The 25,700-nt window shown below is 47.4% G+C and overlaps 2 protein-coding genes across 2 annotated transcripts in view; one reads left to right on the forward strand and one right to left on the reverse strand.

The window, feature by feature from the left end:
* LOC125408351 (zinc finger protein 441-like) overlaps positions 1-11,283 on the reverse strand; it is a 49,517-nt gene extending 38,234 nt beyond the window's left edge. The window contains exon 1 of the mRNA XM_085689815.2: positions 11,189-11,283. Within this exon, the coding sequence (XP_085545941.2) occupies positions 11,189-11,242 (54 nt within the window). The 5' untranslated portion in view covers positions 11,243-11,283. The remainder of the gene's footprint in view (positions 1-11,188) is intronic.
* A 3,225-nt stretch (positions 11,284-14,508) lies between these two features.
* Positions 14,509-19,688, forward strand: Acp5 (acid phosphatase 5, tartrate resistant). Its single transcript, XM_048446605.3, has 6 exons — positions 14,509-14,584; positions 15,525-15,590; positions 16,038-16,304; positions 16,506-16,633; positions 18,225-18,570; positions 19,135-19,688. Exons 3-6 carry the CDS (start codon positions 16,038-16,040, stop codon positions 19,375-19,377), a joined length of 984 nt encoding a protein of 327 aa, XP_048302562.3. The 5' UTR covers positions 14,509-14,584; positions 15,525-15,590; the 3' UTR covers positions 19,378-19,688.
* The last annotated feature ends 6,012 nt before the right edge of the window (positions 19,689-25,700 follow it).

Raw genomic sequence — 25,700 nt, forward strand, 5'->3', positions numbered from 1 at the left:
ACAATCAAAGTGGTACTAAGAGGAAAGTTCATAACACTAAGTGCCTACATTAAAAAAATGGAGAGATCTCATAGTAGCAACTTAACAGCACACCTGAAAGCTCTAGAACAAAAAGAAGCAGACACACTCAAGAGGAGTAGAAGGCAAGAAATAATCAAACTGAAGGCTGAAATCAGTAAAATAGGAACAAAGAGAACAATACAAAGAATCGATGAAGCAGAGCTGGTTCCTTGAGAAAATCAACAAGTTAGAAAAATCCTTATCCAAACTAACTAAAAGACAGAGAGACTATCTAAATTAATAAAATCAGAAGCAGAAAGGGGGACATAATAGCAGACACATAGGCAATCCAAAGAATCAAAAGGACATAACTTAAAAATCCGTACTCCATCAAATTGGAAAATCTAAAAGAAATGGATAGATATCACTTAGCAAAGTTAAATCAAAATCAGATAAACAAATTAAATAGACCTATAACCCCCAAGGAAATAGAAGCAGTCATTAAAATCTCCCAAGGGGGGGAAAAAAGCTCAGGGTCAGTTTTGGCACAGAATTCTAGCAAACTTTAAAAGAAGAGATAATGCAAATACTCCTCAGATTGTTCCACAAATTATTCCACAAAATAGAAACAGAAGGAAGATTGCCCAAATTCAAATTCATTTTATGAGGCCACAGTCACCCCAAAATATACAAAAATTCAACAAAGAAGAAAAATTAGGGACCAATTTCCCTTATGAACATAGAAGCAAAATACTCAGTAAATACTGGCAAACCAGATTCAAGAACACATCAAAAAATATCATCCACTATGACCAAGCAGGTTTCATTCCAGAGATGCAGGGATAGTCCAACATACAAAAAAAAATCAGTCAATGTAATCCACCATATAAGCAAAATAAAAGAAAAAAACCATATGATCATCTCATTAGATGCTGAAAAAGCCTTTGACAGAATCCAAAATCCCTACGTAATAAAAGTCTTCAAGATATTAAGGATATGAGAAACGTACCTAAATATAGTAAAGGCAATATATATCCAACATCAAATTAAATGGAGAGAAACTCAAAGCAATTCCACCAAAATTAGGAACAAGACAAGGCTAGCCAGTCTCTCCATATCTATTCAATATAGTGCTTGAAGTTTTTGCTAGAACAGTAAGACAACTGAAGGAAACCAAGGGGATACAAATTGGGAGGGGAAAAGTCAAAGTATCATTGCAAATACATAAGTGACCCCCAAAAATCTACTGGGGAACTCCTACACCTGCTAAACACCTTCAGTGAAGTGACTGGATACAAGATTAATTTAAAAAAAAAAAAAAGCCGTCAGTAGCTCTCTTATATACAAATGAAAAACAGGCTGAGAAAAAAAAATCAGTGAAAAACACCCTTCACAATAGCCACAAGTAATATAAAATACCTTGGGGTAACTCTAATTAAGTAAGTGAAAGACTTGTATGCTTAAAAACTTCAAGTGTTTGAAGAAATAAATTGAAGATATCAAAATATGGGAAGATCTCTCATGCTCATGGATCAGTAAAAATGGCAATCTTACCAAAAGCAATCTAGAGATCCGATACAAATCCCAACACAATTTTTTTCAGACCTTAAAGCAACAATCTCAACTTCATATGGAAAAAAAATACCCAGGATAGCTAAAACAATCCCAAACAATAAAAACTGCTATAGCTGTCACCATCCCTGACTTCAAGTTGTACTACTGCAATAAAACCAGCGTGCTATTAGTGTAAAAACAGACAAGTTGATCAGTGGAATTGAACTGAAGACCACATATAAATTCACACACCTGATTTTTTATGAATCAGCAGAAATGCATACAGAAAAAAAGAAATCATCTTCAACAAATGATACTGGTCAAATTGAATGTCTGCCTGTAGAAGAATGTAAATAGATCCCTGTTTGGCACCCTGTACAAAACTCAAGTCCAAGAGGATCAAGGATCTCAATATAAAACCATGTACACTGAAGCTGATAGAGGAGAAAGTGGGGAACAACTTTGAATGCACTGGCACGGGAGACAACTTCCTGAACAGGACACCAATAGCACAGGCACTAAAACCAACAATTGATAAGCAGGACCTTTTGAAACTAAAAAGCTCTGTAGGGCAAAGGACACTGTCAATAGGACAAAACCAGAGCCTACAGGATGGGAAAAGATGTTCACTAACTCCACATCAGATAGAGGGCTAATTTCCAAAATATATAAAGAACTCAAGGAACTAGATATAACAAACCAAATAAATAACCCCATCTAAAAATGGGGTAAGATCTAAATAGAGAATTCTCGATAGAGAAATCTCAAATGATTGAGAAACATTTTTTAAAAATGTTCAACATCCTTAGACATAAGGGAAATGCAAATCAAAACAACTCTGAGATTCCATCTTACATCTGTCAGAATAGCTAAGATCAATAACACAAGTGACAGCTCATGCTAGAGAGACTGTAGAGCAAGGAGAACACTCCTCCATTGCTGGTGGGAGTGTGAACTTGTACAGTCACTTTGGAAATAAATATGGCAGTTCCTCAGAAAACTGGGCATCAATCAAGACCCAGTTATACCACACTTGGGCATATACCCAAAAGATGATCCATCCTACCATAAGGACACTTGCTCAACTATGTTAATTACAGCTTTATTCATAATAGCTAGAACCTGGAAAGAACCTAGTTGTCCTTCAACTGAAGAGTGGATAAAGAAAATGTGGTATGTTTACATAATCGAGTATTACTCCGCTGTCAAACAATGACATCATGAAATTAGCAGGCAAGTGGGTAGAACTAGAGAAGAGAAAGACAGAGGGACAAACAAAGAAGGGGAGGGGGGACAGACAGACAGACAGGGAAAAAGAAAAAGAGGGGAAGTGGGCCTAAAAGGGATCGGTAGTGAATGCGCACAGGTGCTCTTAGTGGCTGCTGCTGAGGACGGATCCTGTCAGGACCCCAGGGGCAGGCCAGTACAGATGCCTGTACACAGCACAGTTCATTTCAATGAGGACAGCGGGACTGGAGGTAGCAAACTGTGCGGGTGTACTAGTGCTGGCTGGTGGGAAGCCAACTGTTAGTATTTTTTATACTTAATTTGAGACAGAATCTCACTATGTAGCCCCGGCTGACTTTGAATTCATGGAGGTCCGCCTGCCTCTGTCTCTTGAATGTTGGAAATAAAGTCGAGCACCACTACGTCCAGGTTTTTGGTTTGTTTTACTGTTTTGAGGTGAGGTTTCTCTGTGTAATATCCCTGGCTGTCCTGGATCTCTCTATGTATAGATCAGGCTGGCCTCAAACTCCCAGAGGTCCCCCTGCCTCTGCCTCTTAAGTGCTGAGATTAAAGGTGTGCGCCACCACAAATAGCAGTTTTTATATATTTTTCTGCTTGAATAACTACCAAATAAACTAGCCCATCCTTGTGTGATTTGATAAATTTAAATTTTCTCTGGAAGTACATTTTCATTATGCAATTTGTTCATTTTCAATGTTTTTTATTTATATATGGTTTAACATTTAAATCACTTTCAATGTAGTGTGTCTGTGACCAATGAACAAATAAATAAATTTAGCAAACATTTAAAAATTAATTTTTAAAGATTTTTGTTAAGTATATATGTGTGTATATGTATGTATGTATGTATGCTTCTGTGAATTCAATGTGCACCATACACATGCAGTACCTGTGTTAGGTATATATATGTGTGTGTGTGTGTGTGTGTGTGTGTGTGCTTCTGTGAGTCCATTGTACACGGTAATGCATGCATTACCCATGTTAGGTATGTGTGTGTGTGTGCTTCTGTGAGTTCAATGTGCCCCATATGCATGCAGTACCCATGTTAGGCATATGTGTATGTGTATGTGTGCTTCTGTGAGTTCATTGTCCACCAAATGCGTGCAGTACCCGTGTGTGTGTGTGTGTGTGTGCGCGCTTCTGCGAGTTTAATGTGCACCATACACATTCAGTACCTGTGAGAATCAGGAACAAGTGTGGGATTCCTGAAGCTGGAGTTACAGGCAATTGTGTGCCCTGTGGATGCTGAAGAACCAAACTCGGGTCCTCTGAAAAGCGGTAATCGCCCTTAGTCACTCTTTTATTTAAAAATGTAAAGGCTCAGGAAACTGGGAGTCAACCTCCCTCAGGACCCAGCGATTCCACTCTTGAGAATATACCCTAGAGATTCCCTAACATACTACAAAAGCATTTGTTCTACTATGTTCATAGCAGCACTATTTGTAATAGCCAGAACCTGGAAACAGCCTAGGTGCCCCTCAATAGAAGAATGGTTAAAAAAGGTGTGGAACATATACACATTAGAGTTTTACTCAGCGGTAAAAAACAATGACATCTTGAATTTTGCATGCAAATGGATGGAAATAGAAAACGCTTTACTGAGTGAGGTAAGGCAGACCCAAAAAGAGGAACACGATATGTATTCACTCATAAGTGGATTCTAACCATAATTAAAGGTCTTTGAGCCTATTATTCGTGATCCTAGAGAAGCTAAATAAGAAGATGAACCTGATGAAGAGTATTTAGCTATCCGCCAGGAGGTAGGAAATAGATAAGAGTCCCAGGTAACCTCGGGTGCATGGGGGGGTGGGGTGGGAGGGTTGATGGAAGGGGAGAGGGTTAGAGAGAAGGGAGTAGGGGAGGAATGGGGAAAGCTCGGTGGCCTGGGATGGGGGGGGAGGGAGGAAGGATGAATATGGGATCAGGGAAGAATATATTTCAACTAAGGGAGTCATTTTAGGGTTTACAGGAGACTTGATCATATATGGGATCCCAGGTCCAAGGAGAGATCCCCCAGATTGTTCTCTGGACAGAGGAGAGGGTGCCTGAACCGGCTGTGGCCCATAACCATACTGATGTATATTTTGCTTATCACCATAGATCCTTCATCTGGCAAAGGACAGCGATACAGACGGAGACCCACATTGGAGCACCGGACTGAGCCCCCCAAGGTCCAAATGAGGAGCAGAAGGAGGAAGAACATGAAAAAGGAAATCAGGACTGCGAGGGATGCTATCACCCACTGATACAAGGGAACGGATCTAATGAGAGTTTACCAAGGCCAGTTGGACTGGGACTGAACGAGGACGTGATCTAACCAGATTCTCGGAATTTGGTCGGATTCTCTGAATGTGGCTGGCCCGAAGTCTTTCTGAAAAGCCATTGACTATGATACTGGGACTTGTTTCCTCTGCTTATACTGGATTTTGGGGATCCAGTCTGTTTGGATACTCACCTTCCTGGACCTGGAGGGAGGGGAGAGGAACTTGAACTTCCCACAGGGCAGGAAACCCTGACTGCCCTAAGGGACGAAGAGGGAGGAGGAGAGGGAGTGGGGGGAGTGGGAGGGTGTTGGGAAGAGGGGCGGAAATGGAAACTTTTATAATTTAATAAAATTTACTTTCAAAAAAAAATGTAAAGGCACGGAAGAAATGCCTCAATATTTAAGAACCTCTTACAGAGGACCCACGTTTTGCTCCCAACACCCACGTCAGGTGGCTCACAGGTGCTGGCAACTCACTCTCCTCCTCTTTCATTCGCTAAAGCAGATTTAGAAAGGAGAAAGGCTAAAATGCTAACTGCATGTCTGTAAATACAAGAGCTACCAAGACAAATAACAATGGGGAGAAAAGGAAACTTCCCAGTAGGGAAAAGGGAAGGAAAGGAGATAAAAAGGAAATCTTCCCAGTAGAAAAAAAGGAAGGAGAAAGAATTAAAAGGGAGATGTTTCCAATAGAAAGAAAAGGGATGTTCCCTAGAGAAGAAAAGGAAATATTTAACTCTGGACCTACAGCACCACCTTACAATGGAATTGAGGAATGTTTGCCTAAGCTCTTAAGGACACCCCCACAGGTGTTCCCAGTCACTGTGCAGCAAATGCCTCGAATAATCAATATCCTCAAGGTTCTGCTCGGATGAACTGGAGACCTATGGACTTGGCGGACCTGGAAAGATTTGAAGAAGCGGTGGCGGCATATGGGAAACACTCGCCCTACATGAGATGTGGTTTTAAATAACTGACTACTCAGAGTATCCCACATAGATCCCCACATACGCATATACAAGGAATTTAAAATAAATATTAAAGTAATAGTAATCGAAACTGCACACGGTGGTGGTGCTCTCCCATGGTGCCTCACTGGGGATGTGGAGATGCAGATATCCCAGGGACCCACTGGCCAGCCAGTGAGAGAGACCAGGTCAGACAACAGGATGGGACTGGGTGTGAGCAGGGTGGAGCACACCTTTAATCCCCGTCACGAACTGTTGCCTGGAGTAACGTGGAATAAACCCTCCCCTCCCCAAGTTGCTTTTGGTTATGGTGTTTTACCAAACCAAAATCCTAACTGAGACACCTAGCATGCATGAAGCTCTGGATTCTAACCCCAACGCCGGATCCAGCAGATTATGGTGGCACACATCTGCCATCCCAGCGCCTGTGGGGGAAGCCGAAGGAGCAGGGTCATCCTGGCAACGCAGGGAGCTCAAGGCAAGCCTGGGCTACAGAAGACCCCGATAAAAGAAAAAGTAAAAATATTTTAAAGCTGCCAGGAATTTGTCGTAGCCCCGTGTGGCCCTCAGTGGGAAGGACGGGCTCAGCCCCAGGGACTGTTGCAGCAGTGCGTTAGATGTGGGCGGGTCTTCCACAGCCTCAGGTTCCAGGCTGGAGAACTTGCTGGTCAGCGCACTGGAAAGCCAGGGAAGTGTGTGAGCAGGCGAGATGGGAAAGATGTGGGACTGGGCTGAGTGCCCAGGAACTGAAGGACAGGAACGTGGGCGACAAAGGGAATTCAAGATGAGTACTAGGCTAGGCTTGACCAACGGGAGCTTCTGAGGGGGGCAGGTAAAGAACAGATGCTCACAATCTGGACTTTTCCTTTTTTTATTTACATACTCACATGTATTTGTTTATTCATTATTTTAGCTGTATGTGTGCCAAATGCCCATAAGGAGGTCAGAGGACAACGCAAGAGTCATTTCTCCTTCTATCACGAGTCCTGCTCTGGAACTAAGGCCTCAAATTTGGCAGTGAGCACCTTTATCCACTGAGTCATTTTGCTGGCTCTTGTTTTCTCTCCCTCTCTCTGTGTGTGTGTGTGTGTGTGTGTGTGTATGTGTGTGTGTGTGTGGAGGGCCGCAACCACATTCTCCATTACTTTAAGGGGCAGAGGTAGTTGACCTCTGTGACTTCAGGGTGTGGCAGTACACACCTTTAATCCCAACACCAGGGAGGCAGAGGTAGATTAACCTCTGACTTCAAGGGGCAGAGGCAGATTGACCTCTGTGACCTCAAGGTGTGGTAGTACACGCCTTTAATCCCTATGCCTGGGAGGCAGAGACAGATCTCTGTGAGTTCAAGGTGTTGTAGCACACGCCTTTAATAACTTTCCACTGCTGCTGTCCCTGCCTACTCCCGAGGCGTCATCTGGGTTGATGGGCAGCGGACCAATCCAAGAGTGACACGTCCGAAGCGAGGACTGTTTCCTATATAAGGGACGGGTTCCCCTCATTCTGGGTCTCTGCTTTGTAAGTTTATGCTCTCTCTCTCTCAAGACACATTAAAGCTTTTCTGCAGAAGGATCCTAAATGTCCCACGTCGTTCTTGCTGGCGAGACGGTAGCGCGGGACATGTGTGTGTGTGTATGCATATGTATTTACATCTATAATTTACATATATGTAAATATTTATCCATTACACATGCATTATATATGTGTGATATATACATAATTATATCTTATATATACACAAATACATATATTTAAATACTATACATACATATAATGTGTGCAAATATCCCTAGTTGGCTTGCAGTTCACTATATGGACTAAGCTGGCCTCAAATTCACAGAGATCCTCTTGCCTCTGCTTTCCAAGCCCTGGAATCAAAGAATTCATGCACCACCATGCCTGGCCTCTTAGCATTTAGAAACAGTATGTCAAAGCTGGCCTTGAACCCGTCTAGGATAACTTGATCTCCTGCCTCTACCTCCTCAGTGGCAGGATGACAGCTTACACCACCACTCTGGGCTTAGCTGATTCTACTATAGGATGCACCTTACCCAGGCCTCTCCTGCCTAGCTCCCAGTTTGTTCTTTAGAACAAATCAGGATTATCTGAAGGGATTGCAGTTCCGACGTTAGCCACGTGGGGCAGCAGTGTACAGACCAAAGCGTCAGTTACAGGACCTCTGCCGCTAGTCCCTGCTCAGCATGGCCAGTTTCCCTTTGCTAGGGAAGGAGCGATAGAGGTAAGAAAAACGAGAGAGGAAGAGGTCAGCTCAGTGGTAGAGCGGTCGCTTAGCATGTTTAATGCCCCGAGTTCCAACTCCAATACCGAAAAAAATTAAAACAAACATACAATGACAGCAGCAACAACAAAAAACCTCAAACAGCCCAGCATGGGAGCAGCGGCAATGGTGGGAGGATTCTGAGTTCCAGGTCAGCCTGGCCTATAAGTCCTTGTATCATAAAATAAGTTATAACTGAATAAATAAAATGCACCTTTGGGTGTTATGCCCAAATCCGCAGGGTCCCCACAAAAGCCAACAAAGGAGACCGAGTCCCGTATGTAAAAGCAAAGAGCCTTTAATTCAATCAAGTTTGCAAACTCGGTCTCTCCGCAAGTCCAACGTATTGGAGTATCCGGAGAGCCCCGAGCTCAATTAGAATTGGGTTTTTATAGTAGTAAAGGTGGGGGTGAGGGGTCTCTGAGGCTCAAGACAAGATTGACTGACATTTGTCTAGGCGTATCCAGGTGAGGTGGGCTGGCAGGTGATCCTATCTACAGCGGTTGGAATGTCAGGCTTTTCCTTTGAATGGTCTGCTCTTGGGTGGGGATCTGGTAATCTCAACTTGTGGTGTTTTCCAGCTACCAGGTATTGCTTCAGGGTAAACTACTGAGACTCGGACCTCTTATTTAAATTTATCAATGGCCAGAGTCCCAGATGATAGTGGTTGGAAGTAAAGAACTTCCTTTGGATGACCTGCCCAGACTTAGATTATAATGGCTGCCCCCCCCCAGGGGACAGTTTTCTTCAAGCCTTTATTAGAATGAAAACTACTCTGTTGCTTCTTTTTTGTCTCTAGTAAATTTTATGTATTTATGCGTGCTCTATCGGCATGTACACCTTTACACCAGAAGAGGGCATCAGATCCCACTATAGATGTTGTGAGCCACCATGGAGTTGCTTAAGACCCCTGAAAGCAGCCAGTGCTCCTAACCTCTGCCCTTTTCTCCAGTCCCAACCTTGTTGCTTCTATGCCAAGTTGGATAGGTCTTTGCTTTCCAAAGGACAAAGGATTAACATCTGAACCTATTCACTTTTATGAATTGGGAGGTTAGGGAAGCAGAAGATGGCAAATGCCTGTAACCTCAACACTTGTGAAGTATAAGCAGGAAGATCAGGAGTTCAAGGCCAGCCTTTGTTACACAGTAAATTTGAGGTCACTCTGGAGTATATGAGACAGGAAAAAAAAAAAAAAAGCAAAGAAACCATTTCTTGGAATACAGTCAAGCTAGCAGCAGGCAATAGACTCTAATCAAAGCTAGATAGCTTTCCTTGACAGTCAACTTGATGTGGCCCAGGCTCAAGATGTGACCCCTCTGGACGCACCTGTGTTTTCAGGAAGGGGAGAGGACCTTCTCTCGCCTGTCACGGGTACCCAGATCTCGAAAGCAACGGTTGCCTGCCTGCCTGCCTCTCTTTGCTTTGGAGGGCCTCTATTGCCGCTGCTGTCACTACCCTTCTGCCGCCCTTCACTGACACTGGAACTCAGCTTCCTCCACCTTCCGCAGGCTGCAGCTCCCCAGGGATCCTCCAGACATTCAGCATAAGCCTGGAACTGCTGAGGCATCCAGCCTCCTGAGTTCTCAACCCACCCTGTGTTCCAGCCACTGCTGTGATCCCAAGACCCCAGCACATAAGCCAATCTAGTCTGGTCTTTTTGTTATTGTTTCTTTTTAAGATTTATTTTATGTGTATGAGTGTTTGGTTGCATGTAAGTATGTATGTATACCGTGTGCATGTTTGATGCCTATGAGGGTCAGAAGAGGGCTCAGGTCCCCTAGGATTGGAGTTACAGACAGCTGTGAGCCACCCTGTAGGTGCTTTGTAACCCAACACTCAGGAGGTGTCTCCAGGGCAGGAGGTCAAGGTCATCCTCATTTGTGCAAAGTTCCAGGTTACCCTGGACTAGATCTCAAATGCCAACAAACACACAGAGAAACAAAAGCCACAAGGCAGGAAAGGCTACTGTAAGACAGAACCCACACAGGTGGCACTGGTCAGGCAACGACAACGTGCAGTGGAGGAGATACAGCAAGAGGGGAAGTCTAGGGTTCGGGTGTGGCTCAGTGGTAGATCACAAGACTCTGGGTTCCACAGCCAACACTAGGGGGAAAACGTCAAGGCAGTGTGAATATAGGAACCCGATACTGGAAGAAGGAAGAGGCTTCCCACGGAACGCAGAGCAAAGTTCCTGGGGTCAGAGGTTCCCTAGGAAAGGCAAGGAGTCAGAGAAACCAGGAAATGGGAGGACAGTGGGAAAAGAAAGGGCAGGGGAGAGGAGGAAGCAGGTACTGAACCAGCTAGAGAGGAACTCCATCATAGGGCTGACCTCTGGGCTGAGGTCACAAGGTCAAAATTAAATGGAGAACCAGCATGGCTGCTCTTCCTGTGATTCTAGCATTAGGGAGGTGGAGGCAGAAGGACGGAGTGTTAAAGGCCAGTGAACTTAAATCCAATTCAGGTCATTAAAGCTAAAAACAAAAGGCAAGTATGAAATGATACCCCATTTTTTTTTTCTGAAGGCAACTTAAAGAATAGAAGAAAAAAGACTAGACGTTTGAGCCGGGGCGTGGTCATGCATACGTGTTGTCTTGGCTCCTTGGAAGGCTGAGGCAGGAAGATAGCCTGGAGCCCAGGTGTTCCAGAGAAGCCTCGACTAGCAACATAATAAATCCTAACCTCAAAAAATACAAATAAAAAGTATATAAAGCCAAACAAGCAGAAGAGAGCATGGAGCTGCAGGCCTTTGATGCCAGCAGATCTCTGTAAATCTGAGAGCAGCCTGGCCTACACAGTGAGTTCCAGGACAGCCAAGGCTATATAATGTGACCCCGCCTTTAAAAAAGAAAAAAAAAAAGACAAGGTGTAGTGACACCTTACCTGTAATCCCAGTGCTCTGGGGGTCAGTCTGGAGGACCAGGAGTTCACGATCATCCTCAGCTACACAGGGAGTTTGAGGCCAGCCTGGTCTCCACGGGACCCTGCCTCAAAATAAGTAAGTGAAACTCCAGAAGATCTGTAGATTTCACCAGCTCTCCACACCTGCCCTGTGGCAGCCTGGAGCGGCCACTGCCCTCGGTTTCCACAGCTCTTTGGCCTCCTCAAGCTCTGAGCCTTTTCAGGATTGCAGGTTCTGGGTCTCGGACTGAGGCTGGCTGAAGCTCACGTCCTCTGGTGCTGGGATCACAGGTGTGGCTGCCTCGCCCAGCTTGCCCTGTGCCCACGTGCTTAATTTAACATCATGATTGCATGTATAGTGTGTGTACTCAACTAGGAAGCCAGTTCTATTCTTACACCATTTTCATCCCAGGAATCAAATTCCAGGCGTGGCAGCAAGCCCTTCTACACTGACCCCTCTCACCAGCCCTCTCCGGCGTTTTCTCATCTGCGGAGGCTACGGGGCTCTGGGAGAAGCACACACGGTGTGTGGAGGGGTTTGCTCAGATATTTGCTCAAAGCCACGAGACATCACTGGGACATGAGAACGATAGTTCCTCGTCGGCTCCTCAAGGAGGGACCGGCCAGATGAAAATGACTGTTTCATACATTCCAAACTTTATTCATCAGGTCACTGCGGCCAGATCACACTCAAAAGTGGAGGGAGGCTGGAGAGGGGTTCCACACTGTGGGAGGGGCTGGCTTTTGCTCACGTTGACTTTTTTTGAATTTTTTAAAAAGAGCACAATAATTTATTAAGTATCATTAACATAATATTAATTATACACAATAATAGGTTCCATTATGACGTTTCTTACACATATATAATGTATTGGGCTCACATTCACCCCATCATCTCTCGTCCCTTCCCTCTGACCCCTGCCCCATCCCGACAAGTCTTTCTTTTTTCTTCCATGTGTGTGCATTTACCTCCTACTTCAAAATTTTCAAAACTGTGTGCGTGATGTGTGTATGGGCTAACACGTATGTATGAAAAGACTGTAGAGATCAGTTGGGCATAGTGACGCACACCTTTAATCCCAGCACTCGGGAAACAGAGGCAGGTGGATCTCAGTGAGTTCAAGGCCAGCCTGGTTTATGTGCCCAGCACCAGGATGTCCAGAGTTACATAGTGAGACACTGCCTTGGTGGCGGGGGGGGGGGGGGGGGGGGAGGGAGAACTGTGGAGGTCAGAGGACAACTTGGTGCAGTTGATTCTTTCCTTGCACTGTGATGTGGGTTCCAGGCACCAAATTCAAGCTGCCCAGCTTCATTGCAGGGGCCTTTTCTAACTCATTTCTCCTTTGGCGTCTCTGTTGTGCGTGGGTGGATCTGGGTTTCCTTACGGTTCCTTGTATGAGCGTAGAAGCCTTACCAGTGGCTACCCCACTGAAGAAACTGCCTCCCCGTCCTCCAGCAACTGTTAACACTTGCAGGACCTCTAGGATTATGTAGATTTATTTATTTTTTCACGTGTGTGTGTGTGTGTGTATGTGTGTGTGTTTATACAAATCAAAGTGCAGTCACCCTCAGAAGCCAGAAGAGGGCGTCAGATAACCAGTAGCTGCAGTTACAGGCAGTTGTGAACTGCCTCATCTAAGTCCTGGGAACCAAACCTGGTCCTTTGCAAGAGCCGGTCCATGCAGTCATAACCACCAGGGTGTCTTTCTGGCCACTGGAATTATGTTCTCTTTCTCTGGAATTCATTTTTTAGAAGGGGCATTTTATTTTAGACAGAGCCTCACACTTTAGCCCAGGCTGACCTAGGACACCCTATTCAAACTCATTGCAATCCTTCTGCCTCAGCTTTGTCAGTGCTGGGTTTACAGACATGATCTGCCACACCAGGACTTTAAAAAGCTTTACTACATTTATTTACTTATTTATTCTGGGGGGGGGCAGCAACTCATATGTGGAGGTCAGTGGGCAGCTTTTGTTGAGTTAGTTCTCATCTTCCGCTCTGTGGGTTCCGGGCTGGAACTCCGGGTTCTCAAAGCTTGCCAGAAAACACCATTCCCTTCTGAGTCATCTTGAAGGCCCATTGCCAGGCTGTATTCTTTGGAATTCTTTGGTTGTTATTCAGGTTTGGTCTTTGTTTTTAGAGACAAGGTTTCTCTATGTAGCCTTGGCTATCCTGGAGCTTGCTATATATAGATCAGGACAACCTTGAACTCACAGAGATCCACCTGCTTCTGCCACTCAAGTAGTACCGGAAGTAAAGAAGTGAGCCACCAGGCAGACCCAGACTTATTTTTCTTTGGAATTCTAAGAACAGTCTTGACTCCTCTACCCTGGAACGTATTTATTTATGAAGGAGACAGAGACCCGTGTCTTGAACTTGCCCTGATCCTACGTTCTCCCCACAGCCTAGGATTACAGGTGTGCCCCTGGTTTGTTCCCACCTGGGTTTGGGACCCGGGGCTTTGTAGACTTTGGCAGCAAGCACCGTCTGAGCCATGTCCCCTGCCTCCCTGCAAACCAGCGAACTTTGTTGTTTGAAAGAACAGGGAGTCCTCCAGTATGCTGAAGAGGGTGATTCGGCCGTCCCTCTGGGACCCCCCCTCGGCCTCAAGTCCGAATTGTGAAGGCCCATTTTACAGGTGGCTGGCACGTGTAGGAGTCAAATCCCACCCCATCCTGCTACTGGGGATGGAACCAGAGCCACTCTGGTATTAGGCAAGCTCTCCGCGGCTCGGTCACCATAGCCCCTTCTCACCCATTTTAAAGACCTGGTGACTGATTAGAGACATCTCACCTGGCTAGGGAGTCCCACTCGATCCAGGGCTGGACCTCCCCAGCGCGACCACCAGGGGTTGTGGGCACCCCAAGAGGCAAGGCAGGTGGTAACGAAAACAGGTCCAAGGACCTCCTCGTCGTCTGGGAGTCTGAGCCCTGGAGGTAAGGTGCTGAGGCAGGGGCGGGGCGGGGAAATCGAGGCACCCGCCCTCCGCCCACCAGGACTCAATAGGGCTGGCGGGGAGCTGTAGGCAAAGGCTGGCCGGCGCCGCCTCTTGACTAGTGCAGTCTGGAGCGATCCGCCCGCGGATCGGCTGCTCGGCTCGGTCGGCACGGCTTGGCCTGGACCCTGGACCCACTGGCGAGGTGAGACCGGCCGGGCCAAATCCTTAGCTCTACCTCCGACGGGGGATGGGTCTCTGCCTGTTCAGGTCACCCACTTCCTTCCTGTTCGCCTCAGCTGAGAGGTGCGAGTGGGAAATTCACAGCAAGCCCTGCACTGAGTGACCTGGGGCGAGTCGCGGACCCTCTCTGAGTTTTTATACGAAGCACTGAACGAAGAATTCCGGGATCCGCACTAGCAGAAACCGGAGGGGCTTGGTGGTGAGTGCTGAGGGAACTGAGTCTGAGGAGTATGGGCGGTCCGTGCAGCCGAGGTGGGAGGTAGGGTGTGAGAAGCTGGCCACACCTACCACAGTGCTGGACTCCGCGGTCAGATGGTGGGTGGGCAGACAGCCGCTGAGGGTGCTAGGGGTCAGAAAGCTGCAGCCACGTGGTATGTCCTTTCTGGAAGTTCCTCAAGCTGGAAGGGGGGTTGGGAGGCCAGGGAAGATCATGGATAGAACTTCCTGGGAAAGGCAGTCAGCGTTGCTGTTTATGGGGGCGAGATGAACACAAACACAGAACTCACCTTAGGGAGTCAGCAGGACCCTCCAAGGTGTACAAAACAGACATGTCACATGGGTGCTACGGAAGAATTCAGGCCTGTAATTCCAGCACTTGGAAGGCAGAGACAGTAGCTCTGGAGTTCGAGGCCATCCTCGGCTACATAGGGAGTTTGAAGTCAGCCTGGGCTACTTGAGACTCAAGGAGGAAAAAGAATTGGAGTGTATGTCACAGACAAGCCACTCAGGTTTCTCAGGTCCAGAACTCGCATGCCGAGCAGAGGCGCCCACTCTGTCTGGTTCAGATGAACGCAGAAAAGCGACAGCTAGTGATAGGCAGCCAAGCATGTAAGGACACCAAAGTGAAACGGATCAGGCACAGAGCAGCCTCATGAGAGTGCACAGACACTCAGACACTGGGACCGATGGATGCATGCCCAGCACACATACAGGCAGCCCCTGGCACGCAGCCCTCGAAGTGTGCTAACTCTGAGAGATTTCTCACGGCCCAACCCGGCCTGGATGCACGCGCCACCCCCTCCTCCAGCCCCACGTCCAGTTCTGGGGAAGCCCAGTGCTCACATGACCCGAGGGGAGGGCTTCTGACAACCCTTGGAGAAAATGCATCATCTTTCCCAACGGATGCACTTCTGCCCCAGGGAATAAAGACTCGGTGATCTCCACTTCTGCTCCAGGAGCCGGATTGCCTCTTGCAGCCTGCCAAGGTGAGTGCCAACTACCAGAGGAAGGTGGTGAAAGAGGCCTATGGGGCCACCCTTCTCTAGCTTCTTGGCTCCTTGGCCAGGGCCAATTGGTGCTGCTGTGTCTTTGGGACTGACAGCTATGATGGCTGCTCTCGTGTGTGTGTGTGTGTGTGTGTGTGTGTGTGTGTGTGTGTGTGTGTGTGTGTGTTGCGACAGGTCTCATATACAGATGACCTCAGACATTCTGTTTCCACTTCTCAAACTTTTTATGTAGCCGGCTTTTATGTAGCCGAGAGTCTGGCCTTGAACTTCTGATCCTATTGTTCTACCTCCCTGCTGCCTGAGTTTACAGGCAAGCACCATACACCAGGCTCAGCCGGCTCACCTTTGCTTGGACAGGGAAAGGGGAGGTCTCGGGCCGCCTCTCCGTCCTTACCCAGGGACCCCAGACTCTCTCTTCACTCACAGATGGACGCATGGACCGTGCTGCTGGGCCTGCAAGTCATGTCCCTCCCGCTCCTGACTCACTGTGCAGTCCCGACACCCACCCTGAAATTTGTAGCTGTGGGTGACTGGGGAGGGGTCCCCAATGCCCCGTTCCACACAGCCCGGGAAATGGCCAATGCTAAAGAAATCGCCAGAACCGTGCAGATTATGGGTGCTGACTTCATCATGTCCCTAGGGGACAACTTCTACTTCACTGGCGTGCACGATGCCAACGACAAGAGGTTCCAGGTATATATATGCTCAACAACAGGGTTAGAGGGTCCAGAGGGGAGGTGCTCTGACCTGGGTCTGCCTCTGGGGAGGACAGAAAGAAGCAGAAGGGCTCTTCTCGAACATCCAGTGGTTCCTCTGTCCTTGGTCTCTGATTCGGTGGCAGCGGCAGGGTGGCTGTTGACCCCAGAGGTGGGATGCCCTTTTTGTCTGTAACAGGAAACCTTTGAGGACGTGTTCTCTGACCGTGCCCTCCGCAATATTCCCTGGTACGTGCTAGCTGGAAACCATGACCACCTTGGCAACGTCTCAGCACAAATTGCCTACTCCAAGATCTCCAAGCGCTGGTAAGCCTTCCCTCCTTCCCCCAAAAGACTCTCACTGAGGGACAAAGAGACCCTTTGGCTTTTGGGGGGAAGTTTTTTTTTTAATTGTATTGTATTTATTGGGAGTCACAGCACACGTGTGCAGACCAGAGGACCGCTTGTGAGAATCAGTTCTCTCGTCCCACTGTGTGGCTTCTAGGGCTGGTGTTCAGGTCATCAGGCGGCAGGTGCTTTCCTCACTGAACTGGCACTGCCCTCAGAACTTCCGTGTCTCATGTAGCCCTTGTTGGCCTTGACTCTCCTATGTAGCCAGAGATAACCCTGAACCCAGATCCTGCTGTCCCCATCTCCCAAGGGACAGGACTTCAAACATGCACTGCCATGCTCAGCTGTTCGGTTTTTGAGCTGGAATCTTGCTATGTAGTCTAGACTGGCCTCAAAAATTAAGATTTTTCTGCCTCCGCCTCCAAGTATTGCCACTGGGCTGCCAAATAAGCCTTTCAGGGCTGAGGTGCATGCTCAGTCAGGGAAGCGCTTGCTAAGCAAACACAAGGACCTGAGGTCAAGCCACATAATCTACATTAAAAGCTGAGTGTGGAGACATGCTCCTGTAATCCTAGTCTGGAACTTTGGAGACAGGAGGATCCTGGGGCTCAGTGGCTAGCCAGCCTGGCTGAGCTTATCAAAAAATAAAGTTGGCAAAATGGCTGAGTGGGTAAAAAGCACTCACCTTGTAAACCTGAGGGCCCGAGTTCAGTCCTGGGAGCCCATAATGGAAAGAGAACCGGTTACCAAAAGTTGTCCTCTGACCCCCAACACACATACACACACACTAGCAATCAAAAATGAACACAAACAAATACAATGAAGCTGGAAAGATGGCTCAAGAGTCAAGAGCACTTGCTGCTCCAGCACAAGGACCAGGGTTCACATCCCAGCACCCACATGAAAACCAGGCATGATCCCTTTCTTGCATGCAACTTCAGCAGTAAGTGGGGTGGGAGGGGAGACAGGAGGATCAGTGGGGCTTGCTGACTTCCAGGCCAGCCAGAACAAAAAAAAAAAAAAAAGTGAGCTCCAGGGTCAACGAGAGACCTTGCCTTAAAGGACACTCAGCTCCCTGCTGTGGCCTCCATGAATGCATGGGGGTATGTACCCCTTACCACACATCAGAAACACACCAAAACACACATGGTACATGGCTCTTGAGGAATAAAATCTAAAACTGGCCCTGACTTCTATGCATAAGTGCAAACATGAATATATGTGAACACATACACAATTAAAAACTTTAAAAAGAGATCCTTTGCCTCTGGGTTTATTTCCCAGCACACATATGGCAGCACACAACCCTCTGTAACTCCAGTCCCATGGGATCTTTTTCTGACCTCCATGGGCACTGCATGCACTCGGTACAAAGACACACATTCAAGTTTATAAAATTCAGGCAAGCATTCAAGCATATAAAATAAAAAAATAAGTAAAATCTAAAAAGAAATGTTTTTAAGATTTAAAAAATAAAAAACAAAAAAACAGGAAGTCCTTTGGCCAGAACTAATCTTAGTGTGTTCCTGCCTAAAATGCTTACCCACAATTTCTTTTCCCTCCACAGGAACTTCCCAAGCCTTTACTACCGTTTGCACTTCAAAATTCCACGGACAAACGTAACTGTGGCCATCTTCATGCTGGACACAGTGATGCTGTGTGGCAACTCTGATGACTTCAGTAGTCAGCAGCCCACGATGCCCCGCGACCTGGGAGTGGCCCGCAGTCAACTGTCCTGGCTCAAAAAACAGCTGGCAGCAGCCAAGGAGGACTACGTTTTGGTGGCTGGCCACTACCCCATCTGGTCCATTGCTGAACACGGACCCACCCGCTGCCTGGTCAAACACCTGCGGCCATTGTTGGCCACATACGGGGTCACCGCCTACCTGTGTGGACATGACCACAACTTACAGGTGAGAGCTCCATGGACAGGATAGGGAATCTGGTAAGGAGTTCTTACTGTACCGCAAGGTGCTGCAGGGCCTGACTCCTGCTGTTCAGGGGACCTCTGGTATCTTTCTGAATATCAATACCCTCCCTTAGATTATGATGTCAAGGGGGCATGGCTCAAAGGCAGAGTGCTGGACTAGAATCCCCCAGTGAGGGGCTGGGGTGTGGCTCAGTGATGGAGCCCTTGCCTAGAATCCCCCAGTGAGGGACTGGGGGGTGGCTCAGTGGTAGAATGCTTGCCTACCAAGCAGGAAACCATGGGTTCTATCCTCAACGCTGCCAGGAAAAAAAAAAAAAAAAAGACACCTCTCCTTAAATGCCAGCATAACTCCCCGTGTGCCTGTGCAGTAGGATTGATGCACTCCTGCAGATGGAGAAACTGAAACAAAGAGGTTATCCACCTCTTGCTCAAGGTAGCTCTGTGGTCAGGAATAGCCCTATTCCCACACTTAGGGCAGGTCTCGGTGAAGCCCCTGGTCATCCCCTAGCAGGGCTGGAGTGACCAACCTTGCATCCTCTGCCCTCAGTATCTTCAGGATGAAAACGGAGTGGGCTATGTGCTGAGTGGGGCCGGCAACTTCATGGACCCCTCTGTGCGACACCAACGCAAGGTCCCCAACAACTACCTGCGCTTTCACTATGGATCCGAGGACTCCCTGGGTGGCTTCACATATGTGGAAATTAGTCCCAAAGAAATGACCATCACCTACGTGGAGGCTGCTGGGAAATCACTCTTCAAGACCAGCCTGCCCAGGCGACGCAGACTCTGAACACCTGTAGGGTTCCGCTTGTCCCCTAATGGCTCTGAGGCAGGAAGCCTCCGCACGCATGGTGGGTGGGTGCTGTGAGGACCTCACCCACTGGCAGCCTTTTCTCTGGCCCCTGGTGCTCTGGCAGAGTGGGAAGGAAAACCACAGAGGCTTATATACATGGAAGAAGTATGTGCACACTGACTCACCCCACCCCACAGCAAGGCTCACCCCTGATGTTTTGGGGGAGAGCTTTCTTGGAGTGAGGGTTTCTTCTAAATCAAGCATCTTATTGTCACTGCCATTCAATAAAAGAATAGTTGTTGAGGCTGCGCTTGTCTCCGGACGGATGCGTCATCAGGGCTACTGTGCATGTGTGTGCACTCTCGGTGAACGCAGCCCGCTGTGCATGTGGGAGTCTGTGCTCTCCTTCCACCATGTGGGTCCCAAGGATCAAACACACACTCCCAGGTTTGACGGCGAGTGCCCCTAAACCATCTCTGGCCTTCCCTTCCATCTCTTAGTCCCATGCATAACCAACTAACTTTACACAGGAACATTAACCTTCCTCCCCCAGCTACGGGACTGAGAAGTCCAGGAACTATGACACTGTGGAATCCAGGGCCTTCCGCCTACTATACAAGGGCCTTATCCCCAAGCTACATTCTTAGCCCTTGTTTGTTTGTTTGTTTGTTTGTTTTTCTGAAGCCGGGTCTCGAGTAGCCAGGCTAACCTTGAACTCCAGGTCCTCCTCTCTCTGTCCCCCCCATGCTGAGATTACAGGCATCTGCCATCACATCTGGTTGTGGATGTGATCTTAAGTAAACATCAAGATGTGAAGGTTGAGCTTGTAGTCCCAGGAACACAGGAGAGGGAATCAGGAGAACCACTTGGGTCTAGAACTTTCAGGCCAGCCTGGCAGCACAGCAAGGTGCCACTGAAAATGAACAGCCATCTTGCTAATTCCAGCTTCAGGAGGCAGAAACAGACTTTTCTGTTTGAGTTCTGGGTCACCCTGCTCTACATAGCAAGTTCCAGGCCAGCCTGTGCTACCTGGTGAGACTCTGTCTCAAAAAAATAAATAAGTGATACACAGAGAAGCCCCCCCCTCTCTCTCTATATATATATACATATAAAACTGGATGAGTCAACCAGTTATTCGATCAGAAAGAAGAACACAGCAAGTCCCCAAGTTCCTTTCTATAGCTACCACCCTTCCAAGAGATTCTCCACCACCACCTTGAGCCAATCCTCATTTCCCTGTTTGTTGTTTGTCTGAGACGAGGTTGTGCACAGCCCAGGCACAACTCTGGCTTGCTACACAGCAAAATGACCTTGAGCTCTGGATCCTCCTATGCTGGGGAAGGACTTCCTGAAGCTAGGCAAGCAGTTCACCTACTAAGTTAGGTCCAGTATTTAATTTCTCTAGTCCAGTATTTAAATTTTTTTTCTGTCTGTTTGTTTCAAGACAGGGTTTCTCTGTGTAGCCCTGGCTGGCCTGGAACTTGCTCTGAAGACCAGCCTGGCCTCAAACTCAGAGATCCACCTGCCTGTGTGTCCCAAGTGTATCACCACTGCCCAACTTTTTATTTTGTTTTTATTATTGCTAAATTTTATTTATTTTTATTATGTGTATATGTGTGTGCCTGCTTGTCTGTTTGTGTGCCACATTCTTGCAAGTGTTTACAAAAGCCAGAAGAGGGTGTTGGGTCCCCTGGAACTGGGATTAAAGCCGTCGGGAAAGGAACCCAGGTCCTTTGCAAGAGCAGCAAGTCCTTTTAACCACCGAGCCAATGCTCCAGTCCTAGCCCCTTTTTTGAGGAAGGATCCAAGTTAAGTCCAGGCTGACCTTGAGCTCAAGAAGTAGCCAGTGATGAGCTTGAGCCCCTGGCTGTACCACTTCCTCCTCAAAATGGGATGCACTGTCACCTAAGGCCCCAAGACTTTGTGTACACTAAGCATGTGATTTACCACAGAGCCTCGGGTTCTGTTTTTCCCTGGGTTGAAGATGGAATCCAAGCTTTTGAACACACTGGACAAGTGCTCTTCCATTCAGACACACTCCAAACCCTCTCAATATTCCTCTTCACAGCGCGGAGCACCAGGAGAGCAAAGCCCTACTCAGTCCCTTTGTTTAATCACAGCTCCTCCACCCGTTTATCTCACAGCATTGACTTTGGACCAGTTCAGTATGGAGCTGGGGAGAGTCACACATTCAAACGTCTAAAGTTTACAGAAAAGTGAAGCAGGGTTTGGTGGTACACACTTATAATCCCAGCATACCAGAGGTCCAGAAGCAAGGATCAGAAACTCAAGGCCATTCTCTGATATGAGTTTGAGGTCAGCCTGGGCTACAGGAGACCCTGTCTTCGAATAGATATATGAGCCAGGAGTGGTGGCACTCTATGGGTCTCTGTGAGTTTGGGGCCAGCTTGGTCTATATAGCAAACTACAGGACAGCCAGGACTACGTAGAAAGCCCCTGCCTCAAATGTATCAAAAATAAAAGCAGGGAAACCATATAGCTGGGGATATGGGACATTTGTTCAAAGCCCTGGTCGCATCTGAAGAACTGCATAAAACCAGGCAGTGGGCGCACGCGTGTCTGTCGTCCTAGGGAAAACACAAACAGGGTCCAGCTGGGCACAAGTGCCTGCCCCAGGGGTGGGGGAATGACTCAGTAACTGCTCTTCCAGAGGATCCGGCTCCAATCTCCAGCACCACACGGCAGCCAACAATTGCTTATAACAACAGCTTGACTCTCTCTTATGGCCGCCACAGGCACCAGGCATGCATGCATTACATGAAAATACATACAGATAAAACATCCATGTGCATAAAATAAACAGAAATCTGTAAAACTGCTTGTCACACAGCCTCGTAACCTGAGTTCCACCCCAGGCCCACATGGCAGAAGGAGAGACCTGACTCCTGTAGAATAGCCTCCGACCTCCACCTCCATCTCCGACTCACCGTGACACGCATGCCCCTCTACAAAAATAAATTAAGTATAATAAATAAATTTTAAAGCAGAGTAAACATGAAACTAAAATAGAAAATGAAAAAATGGAGTGTGCTTTCCGAGTCCACCCTTTCCTTCCCTCTAGCCTGACAGGAAACTGTTTCCTTTTCTGCTCATTTTCCAATCCACTCTGTTCCTCCCTCCGTCTCCTTCCTCCCTCCTCCCCCCTCCCTCCGTAAAAAGAGGGTCTCACTGTCGGCTGTGGAGCCCAGCTAGGCCTCAGACTTCATTCTCTTGCCCTGGCCTCTCAAGCATCACTAGAAGTGTGCGTCACTGTACCCAGTTTCTTTCGTATATTTTCTTATGAAAATCAAAGCAAACCGGAATATGTTTTTTCTTACCCACTGAGCCATACCTTGTGGTTTTTTTTTTACCTTCCTTTTTTTCAAAACTAATTTTTGAACTGTAATTCACATACTTAATTCAAGCCCATTAAATGTACAGTTTTACAAGGCGTATGTGTGTGTGTGTGTGTGTGTGTGTGCGCGCGCGTACGCGCGTGCGTGCGTGTGTGTGCGCGCGCGCGTGCGTGTGTATGTTGGGGATCAAGCTAGGGCTTTGAGGACACTAAGTACCCACCCTATCCTGAACCATACCCCTAGTCAGCTGGTCTAAGTTTTTTATTTAAGTATCTTTATTTGCATTATGGTTCTTAGTGCATTTGTAGGGTGTCACCCTTCAGTTTTTGCTGCCTCCAAGAACTCAGGTCACAGGTCTGTGTCAACCACACCTACTTTACGAGCTACTGGGATCAGATCAAACCCAGGATTTTGTGCAAGTACTTTACCAACTGATCTACACCAACCGCTCTGATAAGTTTTGGCAAAGTCATAAACCTACTACATGTAACATTGCAAGGAGGTATGGATCAGCAGTAAAAGTCCTACCTAGAATCCCCCAGTGAGGGGCTGGGGCGTGGCTCAGTGGTAGAGCCCCTACCTAGAATCCCCCAGTGAGGGGATAGAAGTGTATGAGGGTGTGGCTCAGTGGTAGAGACCCTGCCTAAGCATCTGTGAGTTCCTAAGTTCCATCCCCAATACCAAACACACACAAAAGAGCCCAGCATATTCATCAGCCATAAAGGTTCCTTTTGAAACCTAAGGTTTGCACTTCTCTCTGGAGATCTTCCTCTGAGTCCAGAGACTGTCTCCTGTTCCTTCGCTTCTAACCTTCCACCTATCAAGGACCTCCTGGGTGCCTTGCAAGCCATTTTGCAATCTGCAGTCAGCACTGCAGTGGCTGCTCTTGTGTGTTCACATCCTCTGCGTTCAGACTTGTTTCTGGATAAACTGGATTTGCTCCCGGGAGCACCGCTGTCATTTTAACTTCTTTTTGATGGCTCTGGGAAAGGACTCCATAGCCTCACCTATGCAGGCAAGAGCTCCGCCTGTGAGCTACTCCCCCAGCTCACGGAGAATGAATACAGAGCCTGACCTTACCTGGAATGGACAGAGGCAGGTACATCTCTGTGAGTTCAAGCCCAACCTGGTCTACCGAGTGAGTTTCAGGGCTATAGTGAGACCATGTCTCAAGAAGAAAGAAAGAAAGAAAGAAAGAAAGAAAGAAAGAAAGAAAGAAAGAAAGAAAGAAAGAAAGAAAGAGGGAGGGAGGGAGGGAGGGAGGGAGGGAGGGAGGGAGGGAGGGAGGGAGGGAGGGAGAAAAAGAAAGAAAGAAGAGGCAGAGACAACAACAGAGAGGAAGAGAAAGCTGGTCTTTTAGCTGCAGGAAGCCCAGTTCTCGTCTATGGGGAATTGAGTAACACTTGCCCGCAGACATATTTGCCTAAGCCATTGGCGTGAGGCAAGTCACACAAACCACTCTCTTGGCAGTTTCAACTGTCACACCAGGAGTGGCAGAGCAGGGAGGCTGGTTTGTCTGCCACCTGGCGGAATCAAGTGATAGCCCACAGTGTTTGATTGCTCCTCCACAAAGTGAAGGATGGAAGAGGAGCTACCTCCAGGCGCCACTTTATGTCTATACTGCTGAACTTGAGACAAATCCCTGTTACTGTTGCAGCTGAGGAGGGGCTCTTGGGCTGGGGAGAGGACTCCTGGGGTAAAGGAGCTTGATTAAGCATGGCCACCCAGGTTCCATCCCTGGAACGCATAGTGGAAAGAGAGGATTAACACTCACAAATTGGACTCTGACCTTCACGTGTAAACACAACTCCTATCCCTGCCAATAAAATATTTTGGAGTTTGTTTGTTTGTTTGTTTAAACAGTTTTGCATTTGTTCATCTCCACAACTCAGCCTGACTAGACTTTTTCTGTTTCCTTGAAGACATCCAACCCCACACAGCTGCTTACAGACCTCCTTTGTTGAACCTGCCTGCACTCTTAAATTCTAAGACAAAAAGTATGACTATCTTTCTGGCTTTTGTCCATCTCCCTCCTCCCGGCCGCTGTTGAGAGCTACAGCGTGCTTGCCCTGCTATTTTCTTTTCTCTTGGTCAGACTCTGATAAAATGTTCCCTGAGCTGAGATAGATGGATGGATGGATGGATGGGTGCGTGGATGAATCAGGCAGACAGATAGATGGCAGCTTTTTAATGTGGAGGCTTGTGCCTGTAATTTCAACACCTAGGAGGCTAAGGTAGAAAGATCATTGTGTGTTTGAGGACAGCCTGGGCTACAAAGAGAATTCCAGATTAGCTTTGGCTAGAGTGAGACCTTTGCATCAATGTCACATTAAGGGATGTAGAGAGAAACTAATCTTAATTAGTTTGACCACAAATTTGAATACTCCATTTATCTTCCTGTCTGTCTGTAGCCTGTCGGTTGTGTGTTTCAGATCTGACCCTGTTGTCTGTGGTGTCTGTCCTGTTGTCTGTGTCTGTCTGTGGTGTCTGTCCTGTTGTCTGTACCTTTCTGTCTGTGGTGTCTGTCCTGTTGTCTGTACCTTTCTGTCTGTTGTGTCTGTCCTGTTGTCTGTACCTGTCTTCTGTTGTGTCTGTCCCAAACAAGGGTCTTTGCTCTGCACTGAAGAGCACGGAAAACATGGCATGGGAAAGGAAGAGGGAATCTTTACAGAAACGGGTCCAGAGTTTGCAAGGGAAGAAGTGATTCAACTACAAACGACCCAGAGTAACTCAGAACCGCCCTGATATTATCCGTCATGTCCTCACATTGCTTCCTGCACTCATGGGAGATCTGCATTGTTTAAGGTTTCTGTCAACCCACTGGCTGCTTTCAGAAAATGATTACCACACCACACTATACACATGCCACACACACCACACATACAAGCACACTACACACAACACATACACCACATATACCACACATACATACACACCACACACACACACACACACACCACTTTC

Source organism: Myodes glareolus, chromosome 4, assembly GCF_982192425.1.
Source record: "Myodes glareolus chromosome 4, mMyoGla1.1, whole genome shotgun sequence".
Lineage (NCBI taxonomy): Eukaryota > Metazoa > Chordata > Mammalia > Rodentia > Cricetidae > Myodes > Myodes glareolus.

What these genes read in the sequence shown, in the direction of transcription:
- Acp5 (XM_048446605.3), top strand. Translation starts at nt 16,038, where the DNA reads ATGGACGCATGGACCGTGCTGCTGGGCCTGCAAGTCATGTCCCTCCCG. An exon ending in CCAACGACAAGAGGTTCCAG is followed by an intron (nt 16,305 to 16,505) that starts GTATATATATGC and finishes TGTCTGTAACAG; the next exon opens with GAAACCTTTGAGGACGTGTT. An exon ending in TCCAAGATCTCCAAGCGCTG is followed by an intron (nt 16,634 to 18,224) that starts GTAAGCCTTCCC and finishes TTCCCTCCACAG; the next exon opens with GAACTTCCCAAGCCTTTACT.